The sequence below is a fragment of the Phycodurus eques genome, chromosome 1 (genome assembly GCF_024500275.1).
Source record: "Phycodurus eques isolate BA_2022a chromosome 1, UOR_Pequ_1.1, whole genome shotgun sequence".
Taxonomy (NCBI): Eukaryota; Metazoa; Chordata; class Actinopteri; order Syngnathiformes; family Syngnathidae; genus Phycodurus; species Phycodurus eques.
The window spans coordinates 28,944,503-28,972,037 of NC_084525.1; the positions used below are offsets into that span (position 1 = coordinate 28,944,503).

The 27,535-nt window shown below is 40.3% G+C and overlaps 1 protein-coding gene across 2 annotated transcripts; it reads right to left on the reverse strand.

Annotated features, from left to right (window-relative positions):
• Positions 1-428: 428 nt before the first annotated feature.
• On the reverse strand, positions 429-27,535 carry c1qtnf12 (C1q and TNF related 12). Of its 2 annotated transcripts, XM_061698423.1 has the most exons (8): positions 26,492-27,535; positions 12,480-12,584; positions 11,861-11,972; positions 11,576-11,763; positions 7,371-7,479; positions 6,206-6,299; positions 3,695-3,773; positions 429-1,331 (listed from the first exon to the last, which is right to left on the reverse strand). In XM_061698423.1, exons 1-8 carry the CDS (start codon positions 26,666-26,668, stop codon positions 1,233-1,235), a joined length of 963 nt encoding a protein of 320 aa, XP_061554407.1. In that variant the 5' UTR covers positions 26,669-27,535; the 3' UTR covers positions 429-1,232. The 2 variants fall into 2 exon arrangements, with proteins under 2 accessions (XP_061554407.1, XP_061554494.1); XM_061698510.1 differs by lacking the exon at positions 12,480-12,584.

The following is a 27,535-nucleotide window of genomic DNA, read 5'->3' on the forward strand; positions in this document are numbered from 1 at the left end:
AATGCTTACTGAGTGTTGTTAAAAGGAAAAGTGATTTAACACAGTGGTAAACACTATGTATGGTAGTTGTGTCATCACATTCTGTCACCATGCATCTCTGTGTGTGACATTTTACGGACCTGTCACGATACTGCACATTGCGTTCTACTAAAGTTTGGCAAAATGCACGGAGTCTGGTCGCATCTGCCTACAACCCTTCTAAAGTTAAGCCATGTGTTGAATTTACCTACAATTCATGCCGCGGCATAATGCTTGTAATGCCTAATATTAAAAATGTTGACATCATGGTAGCCTAAATGTTACTTAAAGCTTTGAACTGAACAGTTAATGAAGGTTTTGTTATGGCAAAAGTTGTTACTATTTTAAATGGGGAAATTTGGAGGTCGAAAAGTGAACAGAAAATTTTGTGACGACCGAACCGGGTTGAAGTGTGCAAACACAAATGTATCATCTTTATTATTTTCACTCCTATGTCCAGTGACTATGTCAGTTTCATACAATTCAAACGTAGCAGCATAGTCACACATTGTTACAATACAGTAAAAAGATATAATTTTATTGCTGCAGGAATCTAACTGTCAAATATCATAAGATTGATACATTTTCTCAAATATAAATATCATAAAGTACAATCCTAATGTATTTTATGCAGTTATGATAAATTACAAATGTATGGCAGGAATACAGTATATAACAATCATTGATATACAGCCTGGTGATGCAAAAGGGCAGGATCAAATCAACATTATTGGGACCTACAAGGGTGTAACCATGACAACCACACCCTAAAAAACACCGATCGGTGCTGTGTTGTTACCATCTCAGCATCAATCACAACTAATATTTAAAAAAATTTTTTAAAAAATATTGGATTAAATTGTTGAGAAAATGAATTAAAGACTGTATGAGTCATATATACACAGAAAACCCTAGTTCATGTTCGTTCTATGTTGTACAGTACGTGGAGTAAAAAGACTCACAAGCATGACAATAACGTATTGCATGTTCAGGTCATTTTACTGGTGAAGCAGCACGAGCTGGTCCAAGGAAGAGGCAGTGAAATAGAAAACACAAATCACTTTAGCTCCGCCCACTTCAACCCACAGCTTATCACACAGCGTCAGGTCAAAATTCAGTTCGAACTCGCTCGGAACGTGGCCGTGCTTGCTGTCGTATGGTGGCGCTCGTGAGCGGTTCATTTGAGGACGATCGCAGATTGCCGCGACGTGACGCTACACCCCGAGGAGCATGCCCATGAAGTCGGAGCCGTTCTGTATCGTAATGGAGGCTCCAGCTGCGTTGTCCACAAAGATGGAGGTGTACTGACCTGCCTGCAAGGAAGCAACAAATTGTGTGACGCATTAAGTGAACACCCATTTATCGCAGGCGATATATTCCAGACCCACCCACAATAGGTAAAAATCTACGATATAGACTCCCACACACTTTACACAAATTTAAGCTTGTGAAAACTCACTTTACCCTTACAAACTCTCCATTTTACATGCACACATATAGTATGTTGCTGTCTCCTTGAGCAAGACACTGATACCCCGAACTGCTCCCCGGGCGCTTCAGCTGCCCCGTGCTCCAGTGTGTGCACTGTGATGGGTAAAATGCAGAGAACAAATTTCATGTGCATGCATGTTCATGACAGTAAAGGTGATTCTTCTTCTTCTGTGCAAATGTCAGGGAACACCGACAGTTTTTGGGAAGCTCTCTCTTGAACACTGTTACCACTGTCCCATGAAGAATATACACATTTAAGGAATGTACAGTTTCATAGTTTCAAGATTCCCACTTTACTACCATTTACCGTGATTTGATACACAGTGGTAAATCTAAAATATTTTTTTCAGACAGGGGTCCAATTTGACCTGGAACAGCTTCAATGTACACAAACTTTGTAAAAGGTTTGTGGAAAAAAACTGACATTTGTAAACGTTTAAATTTTTGTGTATGTTGGGTCATGTTCGGAAAAATCTAATCCAATTTTATCTTTTTATACATTAAAAATGCAATACAAAGTGTTTTACAGAAATAAAAGACAGACACTGGAAATAGCAAGGAATATACAAAAAACCACCCCTCCCATCCTCTCATATAAATGTAAACACACTGATACGAAGACACACACACACACATGCAAACAGCACGTTAATGGATAGCGAAGAGACATGGCAAGGCAGAATCCAAAGTCCTCATTGATCAAAGAGTGCGTATAACACGTAATTTGTTCATAAGACTGAAATTTAGAATGTGCGCACGCACAATAAAATCCGTACCGGTATGATGTGTGCTGATAAATCCCACCTGTTTTAAACTGTCAAGCTCGCGCACGGCGAGCCTGGTTTGCTTTGATAAACGATTCCAATTGAGCATATATAGTAGCAACAATCCCTTTTATGCTTAGATGTTAGCCCCAATACTGACCCGATTAGCTATGGCGGGCAATTTCCCTGATCGGGCCCAACATATTTTGTCAGGAATGACAAAACTTCTTGTAGCGTGACTTAATCCATGACCAAGGATTTGGCCCTATGATACCCGTATGATGCCAAAACGAAAAGTCAAGGATGTTTCCCGAAGCTTTAGAGTATCATTCGACAGAACGCCGACTTGTTTACATACAAACTTTAGTGCTAGCACTAGCTTGCTAGGCTACTAAACATTATGTTGCCTGCTTGCGAGCCATATTGCATTAAAAGTACGTGAACATACTTCAAGCTCTTCTTGAATGGAGAGCCCATTCTCGAGCACCGGTGACGACACCACGCTTTTCCTCTTTTTGTTCTTTTTTTCCCCAACACAGTACAATACATTGGTGCGATAAATTATTGCTATCGTCTCCATGGTAACGGGTGTATCCGGTCGCGTTGACTGGTGACACGTTTTCTGGTTCCGGCTCCCCGCCACTGTTTGATTTGACAAGATAAATGTCGGAATAAATGTCGTGGAGTGTTGCCACTGTCTGCCATAAAATGATGTGGTGGGCCAGATCTGGCCCCTGTGCCTTGAGTTTGACACCTGCGCCTTAAATCATTCAAAAGCTCCAAAATTGCATTGCTGAATAAAATATATGTCCCAATAATGTTTGTCTCTGGCATTTAAAAAATGTAAATGCTTGCGGAAAAGATCTGTTCCGCCTGTCTACTCTTATTTTGCCTGCCCTTCTCGTCATGGTTATGCACAGCAGTGCTGTTTGCAGCTGCCCTTTAGACACGGTATTTAAAGACACAAAATCAGCCATAGCAATTTGTCTCAGTTTGATATATCACATTGCGCATTCCTAATCAATCTAATTTCATAAAGTCTTCAAACAACGCGCAAATAAAACAAATAAACTGTGGCAATTTAGCGCAGTTGGCAGAATCAATCTTTCGTGCACCTGTTTAGAAAATCAGCTTCAACATCTATTTGCTTACGCAATGAAGTTTGGGCCCATTTTTAACAGGGAAACCTTTAGAAAATCAGGCCCTATAAGAGCAGTGCTGGCGAGTTCAGAACATCCAGAGACATTTTCACATCCCATTAAGAATAATATTTTAAGAACTACTAATTGGTTACTTGGTTTGCCCCATAGTCAATCAATTACATGGAGTCAAACGTCCATCCCTCCTGTGTTTATCCCTGACCTAATCAAACCACAAAAATTACATAGAGATCTATTAAAAATGGACCACATTTGACTCACCTGGAGCTCCAAGAGTCCCTGAACACTCACAGTGAAGATCCGACTGTTACTCTCCAAGCCAACAATCATCTCCAATGAGCTGCAAGACAAAAATTATGTTTCAATAACTATTATTGCATAGACCTTCACATTGGCACACAATACGATGTTAAGTTTTGTCGGGGTCGTTTAGAAATAATATCTATTTAATTATTTATTTGTACTCATGTTTGAATATATGACTGTTGAATAGGATGTACATAATCCAGTATTATCCAAGCAAGCTAACAACACCTCCTCAGAGGGAAGCACTGGCTTCTGTTAAATGGAAAATACACATTTTCTATAGCAAATCAATCATGTTTGCCTTCACATCGACTGCCATTGCGAAGAGCCTCATTGCCCATTCTCTGCATAGGACGGGGTTTGTGCAAGACTTATCTTAGAAAATAAAGCCAGGTATTTTTTATACCAACCCCAATTTCAATGAAATTGGGATGTGTAAAACCTAATAAAAACAGAAACTAGTGATTTGAAAATCCTTTTGAAATTGCATTCATTGATTACTCTACAATGACAAGGTATTTCATGTTGGAACTGATCAATTTTATTCCTTTTTTCCCACTCATTTTGAATAGACGTGACGTGCACCTGCTCAGTGACTGCTTGGTTTACCCAATAGCAGCCACTGATCAGGTGGGTGTCACAACATAAACAGACCAACTCTTCAGGTCAAGACTCAGCTGTTTACCTGCATCTCAAAGGAAAACAGCCCCCTTTTTTATTTTTATTTTTTTAAACCTGTCCTGCTCAGCTCCAAGGCCTATCAGAATGGTCGATCTGTATGCCTTTGTGCTGGAACAGTTTTGCTGTGCAACGGGATTTTGAAATACTCCCTCTGCTTAGTTTAAATGTTTTTAATTATTCTGAGGTTTATTGAAAATGCTGCCGGACAGAAAAGTGTTTTAGGGGACAGAGTGGACGAAGGGACTAGGGGTGAGAACCACAGCAATACAATAGTGTGAGTCTCGATACAGTATTTGAACACAAGTAACATTACAGCAGTCATTTGTAGATGGGGGGCGGGGGTGTGTGGGGGTTCACCCGGTGAGGACATGCAATAACTAACCAAGAGAACAAGATAAGAGGACAGAAAAGGGCAGGACAGGATGTGGAAAAATGAGCAAGTCAGTGCTACTGTCGAGTGGTGGGGTGTGATTCTTTTTTAGTGTCTAAACACCTGTAAGAACCTGTGAGTTGATATGTTAGTATAACCTGTGTTGTTATTATTGATCCCAGCACAAGTAATTACAGTCTATAGTGTTTCTATCAAACTCATTAGTGAATGAACACCATCTCACATGCACGTTAGTCAACTGGTGTACGGAGTTGCTGAGCCGGCACAACGAGGAAGGGTGCGTCTTCATATCTATGGTCAGAACCGCTACACACATTTGCAGCTGCCAGCACGGTGAACGACTGGTTATCTGCCTCACAGTTCTGGGGACCTTGGTTAAAGTCCTGGGCCCGCCTGTGTGGAGTTTGCATGTTCTCCCCATGCCTGGGTGGGTTTTCTCCAGGCACTCAGGTTTCCTCCCACATCCCAAAAACATGCGTGGTAGAGTTGATTGAAGACTCTAAATTGCCCGTAGGTGTGACTGTGAGTGCAAATGGTTATTTGTTTCTCGGTGCCATGCGATTGGCTGGCGACCGGTTCAGGGTGTACCCCGCCTCCAGCCCGAAGATAGCTGGGATAGGCTCCAGCAGCCCGCGACCCTAGTGAGGATAAGCGGTAAAGAAAATGGATGGATGGACATTTCCAGCTGTGTTAACGCTAATAATGCTTGATTGCCTGACACAATCTATGAAATGACAGCTGACCATACGTCGATGCTTCAATTACTCCACTTGAACTGCTGTATGTTATCAGAATCAGAATCAGAATCAGAATCATCTTTATTTGCCAAGTATGTCCAAAACACACAAGGAATTTGTCTCCGGTAGTTGGCAGGGGCTTGTAATGGTGTGTACTGCGTAGCTATTAGCTAATACGCTAATTAGGCACTTGGAGCTATCGTGCTAATTCCCAGTGTATCTGATACGATGTAAAATGTCTTCGTAAAGTATCTTATGCCAAGATAGTGCGTGTTCTTTTATTATTATTATTATTATTGTTATTATTATTATTATTATTATTATTATTATTATTAGTGGTGAGGCTACCCCTATTTTGGGTCATCCACCAAATGGTCTTTTTCAAGATCTTAAAAGCTCAATCAAATTAGGTCATGGGCTCAGCCCACCCAAAGTACTTGACCTAGACTCACCCCTGCATAAAACATTGCCTGTACATTTTGTGAAGTTACGTAATGGCTACAGTTTGTTCCTCAAACTGATTATTATATACATTATCATTATTTCTGATGGAGAAATGTATTTTACAATCGATAAAAATCTGAGTTTAATCAGCGCCCTGAAAGGATTTCGTTTGGCCTTTGATATTGCACTGTAATCGCCATGTGTGATACTTACGTGTATCTGTGGCAAAGTGATTCGATGCAGATTAATACACGGATATTGTCCCTGGCCTTCAACTGGCTTTTGCTTCTCTTCACTTCACTGTGATCTGAAAAATAATCCACATTTATTTACTGTTATATCTGAAGCAACACCACTGCATTTACGTACATTAGAAATTGTACCACCTTCTAAAGTCATTCAATAAACCAAATAGCATATTAGACATTGCCTTGGTAACGTCAGATAAACTATTTCGAGGTCTATAGTAATTTATAAGTGGACCACCTAGAAAACGCTAATGTTACATTTATGTGAGTTGTATGCAGAACCTGTACAAGCACAGCAATGATCCATCATTATTTCAGAACATGATGTTAAAACACTCTCCCCGTGCCTGCGTGGGTTTTCTCCACACACTCCGGTTTCCTCCCACATCCCAAAAACATGCATTAATTGGAGACTCTAAATTGCCCGTAGATGTGAATGTGAGTGCGAATGGTTGTTTGTTTGTATGTGCCCTGCGATTGGCTGACAAACAGTTCAGGGTGTACTCTCTCCTGCCCGATGACAGCTGGGATAGGCTCCAGCATGCCCGCGACCTTAGTGAGGAGAAGCGGCTCAGAAAATGGATGGATGGATGGATGTTAAAACACAGACAAGGATTTTTTAATTTAGCGTTAGCTTTTGCTCTCGTCCTTGTAGCTCAACACATGCAAGTTTACCGCAGTGGCTTAAAAGTCAGTTATACGTTGAAGGAAGGACTGTGGCGACAAAGATACCATTTTAAAATCAACTTTATTCAAATGTTATGTTCAATAGTTAAGTTAAATCGTTTGATGGTTAGTACATTATTATTATCCATTAACTTTTTTTGGTATTTTTATGTCTTTGTCATTTAGCAATTGGACTAATGTGTACCAAAAATTCAATTCCATTATGTAAATGTGGGGCGCGTAAAAGACTAAACAAGCCATCTAAAAATGCTACATATTCTTAGAAACAAAACGTAATTTGTACCAGGGACTATTGGCATTAACCTTAACATAACAACAATTCTCAAACATATAACCCATGTATTATGCAATCAAGTTGAATATCAAGTTGAATATCAAGTTATGAAGTAGCATGCGTGGCCACTAACTACAACATCTTAAGTAGTACATTTGTTTTGATTTACCAATGTGGACATTGGCAGAGAACTGGTAGATCCCTGTGATAGGGGCGGTGAATCTGCCAGTAGACTGGTCCATGCCTGACCCTCTCAGGAAGGCTCCCTTAGCTGGTGGCTGAAATCATAGTGAGATCAGAGGCGGCATTTTACAAATAACAGATAATAATTGATGAGAAGTTATGTGACAGAGTTTGAGAATAAGGACACATTCAAACTTGGCACCTAAAGTCTGGTTCGTCTGTCTAGTGTGACTAATCGAAGCCCATGGCACCCTTGCTCATACATGGGACCGTCTAATAGAAAAGTCATGTAATTAATGCAATAGTACCTCACCAATAGCTGGGATAGGCTCCAGCACGCCCGCGGCCCTAGTGAGGATAAGCGATACAGAAAATGAATGGATGGATGGAGTACCGAACCACCTCCACCATGGACAATATACAGAATGACTCAAAATAATGCACAAAGTCATGAAAGATGTAGTAATGGAGTTTTGTATTATGAACAGATGGCACACTTCAAATGTGCTGAAGCCAGTCCTTGCGTACTCTGAGTTCAGTTCATCCGTACAGTATTTCTGTTTGTCTGTGGACCGAATGCAGTAGTACCACCAGAAATCGTTGGGCAATGTTGAGATTTGAAGTGACTACTATAAACTTCAGGACTAAATATAATTATAGAAATGTCAGATACTAACGAAGAAAAAAATCGCTGGCAACAGGTTTTGCTGAACATTCATTGTAATCAGAGGTGGATAGTAAAGCATTACATTTACTCGGTTACATTTACTCAAGTAACATTTTCGATAAACTGTGCTTATCAGATTACTTTAAATGCACTGTACCTTTTACTTTTACTTGAGTATTTATGTGAAGGAGGAACGATACTTTGACTCCGTTACAATGATCGGGATGTCGTTCGCTACTTTTATTTATCCATGCTTGCGTCTGTCTGTCTATTTTTAGACTGCATCTTCAACTTCCGCATAGGGCACGCGTTGCGCGAATTGAACGTTACTACAGTGACGTTTGACTCATGTCAACCAATCAAACGACACAAGGCAGTCATATGACCGTGCACGTTGCCTTCGCAAGCCTATCAAAATGACTCGTGACTGGGGCGTAAAAAAAACAGCCGCGCGAGTGTGTTTACTTTACAGACGTCAAAAAAGAACAGCTTTGTCATGCAGCTCTTAAAATGTGACTTCCCAAACTTGGATATTTCAGCCCACTTCTAACTTGAGAAAACACCTTGCAGTAAGTTGCAGATGTTTTTGCTGTTGTTTTGGCAGTGGACATGGAAACATTAGCCCTGTCCTATGGTGTCGCTCAAGCACACATAATCACTAAGTCTGGTCAGGAAACAGCTTCTTCATGAAGTCATTTACGTGAATAAAGCAAATCATGTTTCTGTAGGGCCCAATGCAAGTGTTGTTGGTTTTTGGGCAGTTAAAAATTTAAATGGTGGCAGGTGTGTGTCAACTCCCATATATATATATATATATATTTTTTTTTTTTTGATGTTCATGCTCTGATTTAAAAAAAAATCTGAAGTTACTCACAAGTTACTCTTGAATAGTTTTTTCATTGAGTACTTTCTTACTCTTACTCAAGTAAATATTCAAATGACTACTTTTTACTTTTACTTGTTTCATATTGTTCTAAAGTAACATTACTCTTACTTGAGTATAATATTTGGCTACTCTACCCACCTCTGATTGTAATGCAACAGATGCATGGAAATATACTGTAAAGGCAGTGGTGTTTATACACAACCCCAATTCCAATGAAGTTGCAACGTTGTGTTAAACATAAATAAAAACAGAATACAATGATTTGCAAATCATTTTCCACCTATATTTCATTGAATACACTACAAAGACGAGATTTTTTTTTTTAATTATTGAAACTTTGTAGGTGGAATTCTTTCCCATTCTTGCTTGATGTACAGCTTCAGCTCTTCAACAGTCCGGGGTCTCCGTTGTTGTATTTTACGCTTCATAATGCGCCACACATTTGTAATGGGAGACAGGTCTGGACTGCAGGCAGGGCAGTGTAGTACCCGCACTCTTTTACTACGAAGCCACGCTGTTGTAACATGTGCAGAATGTGGTTTGGCATTGTCTTGCTGAAATAAGCAGGGGCGTCCATGAAAAAGACTTTGCTTGGATGGCAGCATATGTTTCTCCAAAACCTGTATGTACCTTTCAGCATTAATGGTGCCTTCACAGATGTGCAAGTTACCCATGCCATTGGCACTAACACAGCCCCAAAACATCACAGATGCTGGCTTTTGAACTTTGCATCCATAACAGTCCGGATGGTTCTTTTCCTCTTTGGCCCGGAGGACACGACATCCACAATTTCCCAAAACAATGTGAAATGTGGACTCATCGGACCACAGAACACTTTTCTACTCTGCATCAGTCCATCTTAGATGAGCTCGGGCCCAGAGAAGCCTGCGGCGTTTCTGGGTGTTGTTGATAAATAGCTTTTGGTTTGCATAGTAGAGTTTCAAGTTGCAATTACAGATGTAGTGCCGAACTGTATTTACTGACATTGGTATTCTGAAGTGTTCCTGAGTCCATGTCGTGATATCCTTTACACATTGATGTCGTTTTTTGACACAGTGCCGCCTGAGGGATCGAAGGTCACGGGCATTCAATGTTGGTTTTTGCCTTGCCGCTTACATGCAGTAATTTCACTAGATTCTCTGAAACGTTTGATGATATTGTGGACTGTAGAAATCACTCTTCTACATCTATTTTCATATGGGAGCCCAATAGATCTGGACCTTTTCTGGTCCAAATTTGTTTTGGACCAGAAAAGACGTATTCAGTAACTCATCAGTCTCATCTGTTTACAGGCTACATGTTGCTCCGTCACCACGATGATGTTTAGGGTAACTTGAAACATGATCGGTTCCTTTTACAGTTAGATTCGTACTACAACTGAACCGCTTCAGATAATGTTTGGAAGGGTTGGAATGGTCGGCACCAAAGTTCGATCACGAACAAAGCAGAAGAAAACAACATAGTTTTTGATTAAAATTGATTAAAAGATTCCATTACAGAACCTTGGTTTTTTTTTCAATTATCTGAGCATGTCACAACTCCACACAGCTAGCCCCTGGCCTGTCTACCTCCGTCTATAAAGAATCTGCTATGCTAGCCTTGTCAACAGGCTTCTTCCACTACAGCAAGCTGTTTCTTACAATGTCTATTTCTGTCCTCTCCAAACTTTATTCCAAGTCACAGACAGAGTGCCTTTTGTGTGCTGTCCAGAAAGTGATGTGTGGAATTGAATTGATATTTTGGTTGGTCTTTGGGTGGAACTTCAGGCTTTACCATGCCAGTTACCACTGCAGGGGACGATGCCTCACATAAATTAAACAATGACTACCAAACACAAAACTCTCTCCACAAAAGGCTTACCACTGAAAAGCAAATGGGCCAGAAAAAAAAAAATTTCAAGGACAAATCTTCAAGTTATGTCCACATTTTCAGAGGGAATTAAAAAAAAAGATAACAATGTAATTTATCATATTTCTCTGTATTCAGTGGAAAATGTATTTTTAGTATTAGCTCCATGCTATATTATCTATATATTAAGTTGTAAAATGTATTTTTAAAGGATCCAAAAAAGATTAGTTTCTTTCTCAAATTATCTATTCACGAACCAAAATGACTTGCTCATTGTAGTCGTTTTTTTGTTTTGTTTTTTTGTAGCCATGTTTTTGTTTACATCTGACGGAAGCACTTCAAAGTCGAGCCCCATAGGTGGGATATTAGCAATTTCCCAGCAGTCTTGAATGCAATACTAAGCCACTTTAAAATTAGTTCAACAGGTGGTCCTATAGTGCCTCACTGTAAGGCCCTTTGAGGCAATCGTTGGCCTGAAAAAAATTGTTTCTGGAAAAGGCACAAGAACGTAAAATTAAAAAAATGTGAATTACTATATATAGTTGACCATAAATTAGCAAAACTAGAAGCACATTAATTTTTTTTTATCAAGAACATGTAAAGAACTGTACACACTGTGACCTCTTACAAAACAGACAATTTAAAGAAATCTCCATACGCACGGGCACCACTTCACACTGTGCTACCTACATACGAACATGCAAAAAAAGAAGAAGAAAAAAAAGAGTAGTAAGGACATCGCTTGAGTCATGCAGCGAGTGGAGCGTAGTCATCAACGTTTGCAACATACTGTTTGAAAATTCTGGAGCTCCACCAGAGTCTTCTTGTCCACCACTATGGGTCCTTTGAGTTTGCAGTGGAAACCCTCATCTATCCTCCTGTAGGAGGTCATGCCCTCCTGCAGTGTGAGGAGAGCCACGGGAAGCTGGCTGGAAGGGGTTTGTCGATCCACAGGCACGGCTCGTCTCTCTGTAGCTTCTGTTAGAAACAAGATCATCACCATAAAGGCCCACTTAATACTATCATATCTCTGCAGGTTATTTGTCCTATATTGACTGGACAACCTAAAATCTACCTTTTATCATTTCTTTGAACTCTTGAAGAAGAACTTCCTGGGTCACCTCGGCTCCAGGTGAGCCAGGTGGTCCTTGTGGGCCCGGAGGACCTGGAGGACCAGGTGGGCCTGGCTAGTGAAGGACCGACACTAAACGTTAGTAACCAAACAGGTCATTAAAGTCACAGTTAACATTTTTAGAGAGTAACTCCTAAAGTGTCTTGTGTGTGTAGGATAGGATAGTTATAAGAAGAACAAAAGGAAGGCCACGCAGGAAATAAAAGAACAACAATAGAAGGCATATTTCTTCTTGACAAGTGTCTTTATTTCAAGAAGAAAACAACCTTTGGTATTTGTCCTCTTCCCATTCTGGAAGTGACCATTCAATGTCCACAAATCAACACACACACACACACACGTGTCTATCTCTGGCCTTTGGGTACCCTACCAGAGCTCTTGGTACGTCAATGAAAGGATGCCAAAAAGTCGTATGATATGAATCAGTAAATTCATCTTATTTCATCATTTAACTAAAGGAGATATTAGCGAACAGAACCAAACTTTACTGCTTGATGGAAATGAGGAATTTTTGGATACTTTTTTAAACAGTGCAATACTCTCTGCCATCTTCTGGGTTTACCAGAGGTCTTTTCCGTTTGCGACATTTCGCTGGGAAGTTGCCAACAGGTCTTTTGACAAAGTCCATCCATGATCCCAATGGATCCACTCTCTGGTTGTCAGAAACCTGCAACGAGAAGGTAACATTGCCTTGGATTTGCAAAGAAGGAGGAACAATCTAAAATAAAGTCATAGTGAGCATATCTGTGAAAGCTGTATGATTTTATATTTGAAGAACTACTTTCCAAAACTGAATAAACAACAAATTTTAAAAAGATTGACCTTGCCCATCTATTATGTGTATACTGTATTAACTTTTGTTCAGACAGAGTCAATTGATTGTAAACATGAATTTGCAAGTCTGGGAAAATAAATCACATTTCTTAGAATAATCACATCTGATTCGTACCATTGCGGAAAATAGCTCTTGTTATGCATTATTAGATAATGTTTTTTTTCCGAACAGGACAAATTGTTTTAAATAACCAGCAACATTCAAAGTTACATTTGAAACATGAAGAGCTGTGTACAATGCATTCTGTACAAAATAGAGAAAAATAGGCACACAAGATCAATAAAAACAAATTGGTTTATTGCGTTAGGAGTCAATCTTCATGAAGTCAATAAATGCCATACAAGTTAAATTTTCCTTTTTTCCTATGCTTGTAGTGGACACCTGAGCCTTGCAAAAATGCTGCCTCCTATTGATTTGGAGTGTAAAATAAAGTCAGTTAGATAACGTTTTCCACATTGCATTTACTAAAACAGTACATTAATCATCCAATGTATTGTCCAAAAGAAATAAACGCCTCACCTCCAACAGATGATACCCTTTTTCCCTCAAGGAAAATAATGTCTGGGTGTAATTATATGATATCGCTATGTCTCATCACACTGCCTGCAGATCCGATATGGCAGTTGTAAAGCTAAAGTTTAATTCACTATCATTATTTATTTGTGGGGGGAAAAAAATTGCGTCCCAATAAACACCTTGTTGGTAATAGCTACCTAGTACTTTCTGCAGTAAATGAACATGTCGGAATAATATATTAGGCAGTATTTCAAATAATTATATTTTGTGTACATTATTTAGGAATATAGAATTATATTGTAATACTTTCATAATATGTAATAAATAAAATGTGCCATAGTAATTGCCTGTACCTGCAGTCCTATTTAAGAAATTTTAAAATAGTAATTTTAAAGATCCAATTAAACTTGGGAAGACTCTGTCTCTCTTGCAGAATTTACTTTAACTAAAAAAATAAATAAATATATAAAATGCGGCTTTTTGGTTGACCATTTTAAGTTTGGCCAGTGGCCTTTTAAAACAATCAATTACTGTAATGCTAATTTTGTCCCTCTACATTTTTTACTCATGTGCCACGTCAAATCCTACTTTCCCAAACAGCCTCAGACAAATGTAAACAAAGTGAATGATTTCTCAGCACGTGGAATGTTCCTTAACCAGACTGGTGAAAAACGACTCAGTAATGCATTTAAGTGTGGACTGTCAACGTACGTTTAAAATAACATGACAACACATTGTAATAGAATGTACTATACCCCTGCTTCACATGATTTAATTGTGTTAGTCTATTCAACATATATACTTATCTGAAACAACTCACTCATCATAAGTTTCATTGGCCAAACATGAAATGTTCCAAGGTATCTGGATACAACCTTTTCATGCATTACACTGCGTATTTTGATTTATGTCCAAGAGCCTGAATGAATTCCAATTGCATCACTTAAGCAGCCTTTCACCAAATGTCAAATCCTTTTGCAGTCGAGATAGATGAGGAGATAAAGACGAGCCACGAAAGGTGAGTCGTCTGAGATGGAATTTGTTTAGGTTTGGCAGGGGGACGCAGATCACTTATCTGCAAAACCAACACAATTTTTTTTTTTTCACTGTACAAGACCTGCCTCTTGTTCCACTGCAATAAAAAAGTGACTTCTTGTTTGCCTTCTCAATGTGCTGGAATCAAAAAACGTTCCCCCTCAAATATTTGGAGTTTCTCTTCTGTCTGACAGCAGACTAAATACACAAGTTAATATGTTGGATTTTCTTCTTCTTCTTTCTATTTTTTTTTTTTTTTGCTTCTGAGGCTGGGAAACATACAAAAGCAATGAAAATGAGAACTTATAAGACTACTTTTCCAGCCTCCAATACAGTTTCCATAAAACAGCCTTGTAGAGGTTTTCCATTGAGACGTTTTAAGAATAAGAACAGTTTTAAAGGGTTATTATGTATGTTTTTTTTTAGTTGCCAGCAGTCACTGTTAACATAGCAACTCTAAGACTAGGAAATGGAATTCTCATTTGTCCTTAACAAAATGAAATGAATAAGATGACATGTTTGGACGACTGGTTAGCACATCTGCCTCACAGTTCTGGGGACCGGGGTTCAAATCCCGACCCCGCTGGTGTGGAGCTTGCATGTTCTCCCCGTGCCTTGGTGGGTTTGCCCGTAGGTGTGACTGTGAGTGCGAATGGTTGTTTGTCTCTATGTGCCCTGCGATTGGGTGGCGACCGGTTCAGGGTGTACACCGCCTCCCGCCCGAAGATAGCTGGGATAGGCTCCGGCAGGCCCGCGACCTTTGTGAGGATAAGCCGAAAAGAAAATGGATGGATGGATGTTTGGATATTTATATTATCATCCCTGCCATCTTGGCAGCCAAATAGTGACGATCAGACTGCAGGAAGTCAGCAAACAATACAGCATTTCTCAAGCCAAGCAGCTATCGTGGTAAAGGCTATAGGTAAAGTGCGATAGATTTGTCAATTAGAGCCTTAACCCAGATTGCCCTGGCAGCTGTGAAGTGGTAAGCAAACATTTAAAACTGAAAGTGATAACTCAACATTATATTACTCCGAGCCTTTGTTTTCACATCTTGTGGAAAATGAAAGGTTACGTTAGTTAAGTTGTACTAGTTTACACTTGTATGTTCAAATGTAACTTGCTGTTTCTTACCTACTGTTATTGATCATTGCACTGTTAGTTGTTAATAAAGCTGTTATGATTTTGACTTTGACCCTGCAAGAAATAATTTCTATATCAACTCGATTTAATATTTCCTATGGGGAAAACATTTTTTGAAACATAAAAAAAAATTGAAGGGTGATCCAGAAATTAACGGTGTGAAACTACAGAGGTTCCATTTGATCAAAACTCCTACATATTTGTCATTAACTGTATTTTCGTCGATCTGAATGTCTACAGGCCTATTCCAAAAAAATAGAATATCATAGAAAAGTTTATTGATTTCCATAATTCCATCCAAAAAGTTAAACTTTCATAGATTATAGATTCAAGGCCTAAAATTTAAACTATTTCAATTATTTGTGTTTATGGCCCAAATTGTGCAGGCCATAAATGTTTTAAACTGAGTGTCACACACTAATCATCTACTAAAGCACCTGTAGAGGTTTCCACAGGTGTCATTAAACTGCTTCATTTTGGTTCAATTGTCACAGTTGGGTTCAATATGGGGAAGACTGCAGGCTTGACAACTGACCAGAAGACCATCATTGATACCCTCCATAGGATGGGTAAGCCACAAAGCTTCATAGCTAAGGAGGCTGGCTGTTCACAGAGTGTTGTCTCGAAGCATATCAATGGAAACTCTAGTGGAGGGACAGAATGTGGCAGGAGAAGATGCACCAGCAAAAGAGATCACTGTGGGCTTCAGCGGATTATCAAAAAGAGAAGATTTAAGAATCTAGCAGAGATCCAGAAAGAGTGGAATGAGGCGGGAGTCACAGCTTCAAAACCCACCACATTCAGACGCATCCGGGAGATGGGATACAACTGTCGGGTTCCTTGGGTCAAGCCACTTCTGAGCATCAGCCAATATAGGAAGCGTCTCAACTAGGCCAAGGAGAAGAAGGACTGGACTGTTGGCCAGTGGTCCAAGGTCCTCTTTTCCGATGAAAGTAATTTGTGCCTTTCATTCGGGTTTGGAGGAAGACGGGTGAAGAACAGAACCCAAGTTGCTTGAGGTCCAGTGTGAAATATCCACAGTCAGTCATGATTTGGGGTGCAATGTCCAGTGCAGATGTTGGTAAACTCCAAGGTCACCGCAAGAGTCTACCAGAATGTTTTAGAGGACTTCACGATTCCTCCTGCTGAAGATCTGTATGGAGATGCAGATTTCATCTTCCAGCACCAAAACCTGGCCATGCCATCACAGTGCTTGACTGGCCAGCCAACTCGCTGGATCTAAACCCCATTGAGAATCGATGGTGTATAATCAAGAGGAAAATGAGGGGCACCAGACAAAAACAAAGAAGAACTGACAGCAAGCAGCAAGGAACTCTGGGCTTCCATAACTCCCAGGCATTGCCACAGACTGATTGCCTCAATGCCATGGCACATCGAGGCAGTGATTAAAGCAAAGGGATTCCCAACCAAGTATTGAAGATTCATATATTGTTTTGAAAGTACCATATTTTCTTTTTCTTTTTCTTTTTCTACAAAAACTGAGAAGTGAACATTGGTTTCTTCCCAGTATTCACATTTTTGGAATTCCTGATGTCATGGGTTTTATGAGCTGGAAGCCCAAATTATGTAAAAATAAACAAATACATACTTGAAATTGTTTAAATTGTGGGCCCTAAATCTATAATCTATGAAAGTTTAAATAAATAACCTTTTCCAGGATATTCAAATTTTTGGGAAAGGGTCTATACCTGTCTTAAATGTCCACCTTTTTATATGAAACATCTTTAAGACTTTAAGTGTAATTATTTTTTTTATATTCCATAAATATTAGTTGAGGGTATATTAGTATTTCAACCCCGAAGCCTTTTTAGGACATTGGGAGAGACAACGGGTGCTAATTCCAAAGTAAGTCAAAGCTTCACATTGGTCATGTCATGGCAAAGAGTCATAACATTGAGTATACTTGTGAGTCATTATAGCATTGGTTTTGCCTACATAATAAGAAAAATGACAGCATATAATTAACAGGAATTCATCCATACGCCGAGCTCGCTATCGTTTAAAAAAAACGCACACAAACACACACTCACACGCACTATTGTAATTAAACTATTAAAACTTTACCCCTCAAGGATTTTCTGTGCTCAAGGACGAACGCCAACAGCCAAGGTAATTATTAACTTCATTTATGTGCTTAAAAATCACAGTTATTACTGTAATTCAATCACCATCTTTAAAGAATGATGAACTTGTTCCATTCTAATGTTTCTCCTTATTTATGGTTGTGAACTGTTCGACCACAATGGGGTGCTCTGATGGCGTGAACACCTTACGTGCTTTTTACACAAGATTGTTTTTAATTGAAAACGGATTTATGCTCCATGCTTAACTGCCGTATTGCAGAATTGTTGTGGTCAGCACAATATTGTGATAATATCGTATTTTGAGTTCTTTTGTGATTCCCATCCCTAATGTGCATCTGTGTAAAGTATTCAGTGTAGACATTCATGTGCAAATACTATAATTCACAACCAAAACAACATTTGTATTGTATTGATGCAACAGGAGTGTGGTAAATTATCTCAGTGACTGCTACAAAAAAAATTCAGTCAAAGTGACACTCCAGAAGCGTGCAAAATGATAGCAATTTGTCACATTGAACTCACGAGTCAATTGATTGCTTTTATGGAAAGGGGAAAGAAGCTGTCGGAATGTCAGGTGGTTTAGGTGCGCAGTGTTTTGTCGGGCTGACCAGAGGGGCAGGAGTTGTAAAAGGTGGAGTCCAGGTTGGGATGAGTCCAAGAGAATTTTGATTGCGTGCAAGTCCTGAAGAGTGGGAGGGACGAGGGCAACTATTCTTTTTATGCACTTTTTACTGTACGTTGAACGGTCTGATATCTTTAAGTGGGGATGGAGCGGGCTTTGGTACCAGTCTGACAGCTGACAAAGAAAACCGGGGCCCTGTCTTTGATCACTATTGATGTATGAGTGCCTGGAAGTGGCTTTGTCTGTGAGTAGCCCAAACTGAGAGAACGTGTCACGTTGTCTGTCTGAAGATGAGAGGCTTTAAATCTTCTCTGCACCGTTTACACTTCTCAGTGTTGCTCCAGGCCATGCCACGGATACACTAGTCTGGAACTGGTCCAGTACGAGTTTGGGACCATTTACAAAACACACTTTTGAAATAAAAACAAATAAAAACTGTGTTGTTTGGCTGTTTGCTTATACGAAAGGAGCAGAAAAACACAGTTGTTGTAAACATTGAAAGCGATCGTTTGTGCAAACAGAGGCCATGCATGAGTACAACCAAAACAAGGGACCCCTGTGCTGTTTTTGAGTTTATAATGCTTCTCCGTCAACAGTTACATTACTTTCTGTACATGCCTCCCATTTTAAAGTCATATATACATTTACAAAGGCTATTCTTAAGAAGTGTTTCCATGTATGTCGTATTTCTTTAGTGATGTTGCCAGCTACTTCTCAGCATGCATAATAACCGTATTGTCTGTCATTTTTGCAGGTCCATGTCACAGGAGATTGGTTTGACAATATTGTTATGTGAAACATTTAAAAATTCCATTATGGGGAAAAATTCCTGTTTTTAGGAGGTGACTGTCATGTAAACTTTCCCTTATACTACATTGTATTGCATATGGTATAGTACCCTTGTTTCAACATAAAGCAAAAAAAAAGTGTTTTTTTTAATGAAGTGGTATTCCACAGATGAGTTATTTTGATTCCCTTATGACATTTTAAAAAATCCAAATGCAAACCAAAAGTGTTTGTTAGGGTTCCTCCATACTGAAGTCATCCAAGCCTGGGGTACTGAGGCAGTCGCTCCCCCATATATAATCATTTGTACTAATAAAGGCCTACTATCAAAGAGACGCGTTGCTTCAGTTAAGCCCACCCACCCCCACCCCTCCTCTCCACCCCGACCCACAAACACGCACACACACATTACGACTTGAGGAAATAATGCCAGTATTTAGTACTAGAGAATGTTTCATTTTTGGCTCACTCAATGAATGCAAAGCAATTGAATTAATGCAACATAATAATTACTGTTATTATTTAGAGAAGACTTATACTGCATTTTACTTCAAACAAAATAATGATCTGGCTGTGTGATGTGTTTGTGGGGTGAGGGTGGGGAATTTGGTTGAATTTTTATGACGCCATAAAAGGAAAAATATGGCCGACACAACAGTGCTCTGGGACTTCATTTCAAACATCTCCTGTATTTTTCCATGAATTTTGCTGAATTTTACAAGTGCTTGTGCATGTGTTGGCGCACAGAGGCAGAGAGAAGTGTTTTGTTGCTGATAAAAGTGTTGCACAGGCAGGCTTAAGGCTGGATAGACAGGAAGATGATCCCTATAATCCTCTTGTTATTTTCCATGCCTGTGCTGCTCCCTGTGCAGTCATCCATGCATGGCTGAATGGGGATCACAGTGCACCCATCACAACCTGAGAGGCAGGGATCCTGGGGCGGTACAAGATAAGAGCATCCTGCTAAACTGAGTGCATCCAATTTTCTTACAGTACATGAGACAAATTATCTTGTGGAGATTGCCTGTTGTGAATGTTTGTGAATATTGTTCCTGTCCGAAGAAAATCAAATACAGTAGAAGTCCTGAAGTCGTACAATTTGAAATTCCATCCATATTTTAGGGAAAATACACCTCTAAACTCACACAAACATTCAACATCATGCGACATCAGCATCTCATGAGAGCTCAGTTCAGTAACCACAAAGTTGCTTTTTGTGTCTTTTTTTTACAGCACATATTCCGGTCAGCGTCAACAATGGGCATTAAGAGAAGTGAGAGGACAATCCACAGCAAGTTAGTTACTGGATGTGAAGTCAGCAGAATCTAATTTAAATCAGTAAGATTCCAGCATCAGCTCTTGGTATCAAATCCTAAAATCACCATCAGTAAGTATTGAACAAGAGGACTTTCCCTGCTAGAGTGTGATCCAAAATGTCCCCCAAATATCACCGGGGATGAGAGAGAGGAAACAAAAGCCTCACCTTTGGCTTAATCCAGCCATTTATCAACACACCAAGTGTAATGTTTGACTTGACTCTCCCAATTACAACCATTGCGGATTCTTTGGTGCTCTCAACAATGACAGATGGCTCTCATCTTTTGTTTGGAGAGCAATGAGGCTTACAGTCTCTTAAAGAGGTTAAATTGGACAAGGAGAGAGGTTCAGGCAGGATTACATTTTTTTTAAAATTTATTACAAGTCCTCATCTCATTATTGTGATTACAGTACCTTCAAGGAAAATGATCCGAGGGTTGCCCACTGCAAGCAGCCCACACGCAGGATTGGTCATCCTGAAAGTGTTTCCAGTTGGCATGAGGGGGGAAAAAATGTAAATGTAGAGTGTAAATGTTTGGCTCGTTTGACATCAGATATTTCACGCCAGGATGCCTCGACCAGACATGTTGTTTTCGTTGCCATGTGTAATAACGATAACTCACTAAATAAGCGGTGTGAATTGTTTCAGGGCACACTTTTGCCTCTGAAAGCAGAAAAGTATGGCAACGATGAGCTAACATTTGTTTTAGTTTATATGAAGCTTGAAGTTCAGGTTGTCATCAGAGGTGACACCGTTTGGCAAAGACACTCTTCTGGGATTGAACTGCATCTTTAGGAGGCCATTTGTGCCATGACAACCATCTAATAAAAACTAATGTTTTTTTGAAAAGTTTCACAACAATATTTCTTTACACAGTTGCAAAAGTGAATAAAAGCAATGTCACTTTGTAAACAAAGACAACACACATGCACACCAACTGCTCTTACTCCCGGGTCTTTTGAATAGACTTCATCAGTGTATGAGTGGGTTTAAAATCTGATGTATACTGTTCAATTTGTCAATCTGTTTGGATGGCCCTCAGACAACTGGTCCTTAAAAGTGCATACTGTACCGAGGACAACTGGTCCTCAGAAATGTGGAGAACTGATCCTCGCAATAAATTTAATAACTTACTTTTTTTTTAAAAATCTATTTAACTTTTATTTTAACACATGACAAACCTTTTTTTAAACAAAAAATAAAGACCATAAATGGCCAACAAATCAATCTTTATTATGACAGAGAAGTGTTTCATACTTTAATACAAATCAGATATTTATCAAAATTCTCTCTCATATGTATGTGTGAAAACTAGCTTTTGAGCAGTTTAGTGCATTTATTGAACAAAATTACCATACAAAATTACCATACATTCCCTTATTATAAACTAATAACTTATACATAAAATTAACTTAAAGATATTCAATTTCAATTTAAAATTTCACCCAAATTTATGTCTAAACGATGTAAATTACGTTTCTTTGAATCCTACCAGAGGATCAGTTGACCAACCAGGGTGGTCCTAGGGGACCAGTTGTCTTATGGTATGCACTTCTGAGGACCAGTTGTCCTACAATCCTCTTGGACACATTAGCAATGTGGTGGTCTGCCATTGTTGTAATTGTAAAATACTTGTGCTAGGGTATACTCAATACTTAGCATGGCTACAGTTTTCATCATTGCAATGTCTGTGTTTTTTTCAGTTTTCAAACTTTCCACTTTGAGACTAGTTTTCAGTTAAAAAAAAAAAAGGTTTTTGGATTGATTATGTAAAGTCTGCTCTGATTGTGAGAGATGAAAACAATGTTACTGGGGAGGGACAAGGTAGGATTTGAAGGGGAGCTAATCCTAACCAAGGTGTTCTCTTTCAGGATCCATTCGAACAGGTTTTGTGAGGACCTTAACACAGCAGGCTGTCCCACTTTTCAGGGCTGCGCCGCCGCCCATTGATTGGATGGCCCAGACTCAGTGGAGTCAGACAGGGTCATTGAATGACAGGATCAATTAACTGGGAAGAACAGTGCCACGGTTTTTAAAATATTCGCCCACCTAACGCTCCCAGGAATTACATCATGGCACAGGGCCTACTATGGTGGACCTCGGCTAGGGTAGGTAGGTGTTTGGAAGGCATTTGTGAAAACAACGAGACACCCCCACACCCTGTGGGATGAGACAGAGGAGTGGAATCCGAGCGGGTTATAATCTTCAGCAGACTTGAGAGTTGACACAAGGTCATTCTTCATTGGTTCTGCTTTTACAGGGCGGCCCAAGCCAAATAAACAGCAGCGGACCACAACCACCTACATGGTGTTTTATAGATACAAAGGAGAACTCACTGCTTGTTTCCACGAGAGTAAGATTCCAAAGGTAGGGGCTGAAGGGAAAGAAAGCTGGTATATAGGACAGTATGAGTTGTATGCCAACAGAATGGGTGGGCTGAACACAAACAAACTAGCCTGGTGGAAAACCCTCACAAATATTCATCGCCAGCAATAAACCAATAAGCAAACACCCTCACATTCATGGCTCAGGTGCCCTTGAGCAAGGCACTGAACTCCCCCAGGTGCTGGAAAGCTGGTGTTTACAACTGGAAGGGTTTAGATGCTGAGGTCAAATTGCACATACAGTATTTGTGGAAATTTACCTACTATCTATGATAGTTGTAGCTGTAGTCTCAGAAGCTAAAAAGGGGAACATTTACTCCAAAATGTAATAAAATCCGACAAACACGACCAGTGATCTGGGATTTAATAGGGAAAAAGTATCTGAACATTGCAAATGGGATTTTCCTCGTTATATCAAAATTCCTACCAAATGCACTGGCTGGATCACATCCAGATGAAACAGTTTGCCGTTAAAGCTTCTGACTGCATAAAACACCACATTTGGTTTAAACTGGAAAGGATTTTACAACTATAATAATTCTCTACAAATGTTGTACATTTTAAAATTATGTTTTTGTTTTGAAGTTGATGGGGTAAACATACAGGCTGTGTTCATAATGACAGGTTCGGTTTGGTTAAAATGAACTCTGGTCCTATATCTCTCCTAGTGCTGAACATATATGCTGCACCCACATCCTGGTCAAGACCTTCCCTCTATTTTATAATATATAAAACACAAAATATATTTATTTTTCTTCAGTCTTGACCTGTTAATCACATTACAATTGTGAACAGTTATTCCTCCACTCAGTCAATTCGGAAAGGTATTAAGGGCTTGAGTAAAATTTTGCCTGCTGCTGAAAAGAACCTTTTAATTTTGCTCCTCTCTGGAGCATTATTGCAGGTTTTGAGGTTGTTCAACAGATGTTTCAACACCACATCATCAAAACTTGATTCCTCTGATGTTAAAGCTTCCAATAACTTCTCCTGGGAACTATACTGCTGGAGGTTCTCAGTGACTGTTTTGATTCATTTACTGTAGGTTGCCATGTCCTTAGCAGCCACAGACCCCCAAGTTTACCTCCTTGGGCACTTTGTCCGAGTGATGGACGATTATCAGCTGCATGTCATCTGGCTGCAGTGACTTTCTGACTTTTTTGGGGGAGCCTTTGACCAACGTAATGATCAGCTTGCTCCCCAGGCTTTGTTGTGACAGCGTGGTACTATGTGACACTGAGGAGTGGTCTTCAGAAATTAATGATTCATAATCCTTGTCCTGTGAACTGATGGTTTGAAGTTCTTGCTGTGGGGTTCCAATAGTTTTAATCATCATGTCAATATCATTCAATGTACCGCATACTTCATCGGCACTGGCCTTCCACTTCCTTGGCTCTATCTCCATCCAGAGAAGCATCTGCACGAACTTCCTGACAGCATCTTCTACAATGTTAAACACAATATCTATGTGATGTCCAGTGTTTTGTGCTTCCTCTGCCCATGTGTTTGGTTGCCTACAAACTCAGAGGCACAGGTCCCCTGATTTTTCTTAACATATAGATTTTGTCCCTCTTTTTTCTTTTAAACATTGTGATCTCATCATTGAGGCTTTCATGAGTATCTGTGACTTTTGTTCCTGTCATCACAGAATTGTTGTAAAGGTCCTAAACATCATCCTGGACTCTCTAAAAACTCAAGAGTAGCAGGGCAGGCTAGAGGCTTTGGGATGGAGCTTGGTAGGGACAACACAGGATCAAATGTACCAACACCTGCAGAAGTGCTCTGAAGACTCAACAGGAACTTGAAGTCTTTCCACAGACTTTGACCAACTATATCAGCTATAAGCTTCTCAAATTACATTTGTGAGAACCTGACAAAGCTGTTTTTGTGGAGAAAGACTTGGCGGTGGATTGGCTGTACACTTGATGATAAAAAAAGTTAGTCAATGTCTTCTGAATCAACCTCAGACCAAAATTAAGACTTTCTGGGTCAGACACTGTGCCATTAACACCTGGGGTGGTTCTTCAGTCGAACACCTGCAGGTTCAGCGTTTTTGCATTCAGACCATTTGCGGAGGATTTCAGTTGCTGCCTCAGTTGTCTCATCTATTCATTTGATTTGGGGATAAAGGATGACTTTCGACTTGGTAGCTCCTCCATCTCTATTGAGTGAGCATGTCCATGAGGCTCGTGGACTGACAGCTGATGCCAGCACGGTCCAAGACACCAAGTCGTCAATATAACGCAAGCCACATAAGTCCATGTTAGATATATTGTAGAAGTTATCATTTATTTGCTTAGCTTGCATTAGTATTATGGACAATGTTTAGAAAGAAAGATGTCTCGCCTTCAAGAAGATGACTCAGCAGGAATCATCTGAGAGAAGGACGTGGCCGGGACGTGGCAGGTGCCATGTTTTCACCTTGAAACCCTACCCTTAGTGTGTTGTGTCTTGTAGCTTAGTACGTTATGTCTTGTAAACTTAGAAACCTCCCTATTTTCAAATAAATGCAGGAGCGACGGGAGAGATTGTTTAGAGCGTGTTGAGAGGCTGTAACCTGAACAATCTCCCATGCGCCCTCCTCATGAGTAAAATGACCAACGTCTTCATTCCTTTTGTGTTTATTCATTATAATGTTTGGTGAGATAAATCCAACAGTCCACAATGCATTACAAGCAAGATGTACCATCTAACAAAGCACTTTGAGATTAGTAAAAGTGCTAGGGATGTTAGATACCATGGATGTAGATGATGAGGCAACAGCAGATGAGCATCAATGTCGATGGGCGAAGTCAAAGTATTACAAAGTTTACACTTTGGGAAAATCCCGTTTGATATCAGTGAATCCAACTTGTTGGCGTAGTCGCACGGCTGCACCAGGATGCTAAGCACTGAACCAAATGCACGATTCATTGTGCCCTCCAGGACAGGAGTTACCCCCATCAACCTTTGCACCGCCAACCAGTTGGTGGACTGGTATAATCGGTTGAGAGTTTTTGGGTCAGCTCTGTGAACATGTCCGCCAGTGTTGCACCTGTGCCAGAGTCACACAGGCATCACTGAGCTGGCAAGATCTTAGCAAAATGTTTCGACACAATCAGGAGAAGATTTTGACACAATCAGGAGAAGATTCTACTGTTCCACTGCCAAGTGTGTCTGCATTCTTCTGGATATAGGTAAACCTCTAAACTGTGAGATGTGACCACCAATCTGTAAAACCACACGAAGGAATTTCAGTCTCTCTTTATGACAGAACGCTGTCATCCTTATGATGTCACTCCACTATCTTTGTATGAGAATTATGACATCATCAGGGCTTGAAAAACAAAACGTGACTGCCGAATGATCATGTTAGCTCTTGGTCATTCCTCACCCCCCCCCAAACAAAAAATAATGCATCACCTTTGGTTCATAGCTAGTTTCATTTCCCATAGCATTGAAGAGGAAGAGGAATCATAATGCATAATAATAATAATTAGAAGAAGAAGGTAATTCCTCTCTGACATTAAAGCCTTCAACTGACCTTATTTGTTTCCAGAGTTGTTGGAGGACATTCACACTAGACTTCACACTAATTGATGCTCTGATCAGCCTTTAGCAGTGCACATTCCTGACATACCCGTGGAAGTCATCCATTAAGAATTTCACACATTTCGATGTGGCCTGCTGAGGTTTGACCTAAGAGGTCACACCTGTCCCCTGCAACCATTTAGCCTTTCCACTTGGGGACTGCAAAAGGCTGAGAAACCTGTTCATGTCACTTATCACTGTTATTAAAAAGCAATAGTAATATGGTACAATTATATGTTGGTTTTAAGTGTTCTAATCACTACCTTGGGAATTCCAGACTCTTCTTCGCTGTTGGACAGAGTCACGTTGTAGGTCTCTGTGTGTTGCAGTGGTGTCTCCTTCAGCTTCTTCCTCTCCTTTTTAGCTTCTACTCCATCCAAGATGCAGTAAGTCCAACACATTGCAAGCGCCACAAGCAGGGGAGCAGTCCCACACCACATCTCCACAAAATTGCACCGGGATTTTGATGGCGACTGAATACTCTTGAGGTGGCGCCTACTCAAGGATGCTTACCAACCCAACGTCCTGAATGATGAGAAGGAGCCAAAAAGAATGCAGCAACTCCAAGAGACAGTCACACTGACTACTGCAGCTGAGCCCCCCTACCCCCCCCCCCCACCCCCCACCCCCCCTCACCCACCTCGGCCACTTGGTGCAGGCTTACTCAACAATGAAATGTTTCAAGCAATATGCTCCGAGGGAATGACACTTGGGCTCAGATCTGACAGCAAATAAACCCATTAGTGAGATTTTTCACGCTTTCTGCTCTGTTGGGGGGTGAGCTGAAAGATGGGAGGTAGGGGGCTAAGGAGGTCTATCAGAAGATGAAGAAGAAGCAGAGAGGAGGGGCGTCAAAAATTTGCGGGTTTGCAGCGACTGCTTCTTCTCACACTCTCACTGTGCAGCGGATCCGGCAAAGTGATGCGGTAATTGCTAAAAGGCAAAGGTCAGCCAAAGTCGGGGGTCGCCAAAAAGATGTTGCAGTCTTTTAGTGTGTCCGCTCGCGGGACAATTGGACACCGTAGTGTGAGCTCCAGTCTTTCAAATCTCTTTCTGGTGGTTGTTCTTGAAAATTCCTTTGCACAATCACAGGGTCGAACTGCAATCTTTCTACCGCATGGCACTCAGGTGCTGTGGTGGCTCGCTGAAGGTCGCCCCCCCTCCAGCAAACTCACATCGGTTTGACATCAGATGCCAGGAATGAGTTTTGCTGTTGTTCTCTGTGTAGCCATGTTCTCCCCTGTTCACTTTCTGAGCATCCAGGAGGAGCGCGGTGGAGTTTTTATAAGGAGCTGTCCTCCCACCCC

Coding starts and splice junctions, on each gene's coding strand:
- c1qtnf12 (XM_061698423.1), bottom strand. CDS start 26,668: ATGTGGTGTGGGACTGCTCCCCTGCTTGTGGCGCTTGCAATGTGTTGG. Junction 11,764..11,860: donor GTTCAAAGAAATGATAAAAG/GTAGATTTTAGG, acceptor TGTTTCTAACAG/AAGCTACAGAGAGACGAGCC. Junction 3,774..6,205: donor TCACTTTGCCACAGATACAC/GTAAGTATCACA, acceptor TTTGTCTTGCAG/CTCATTGGAGATGATTGTTG.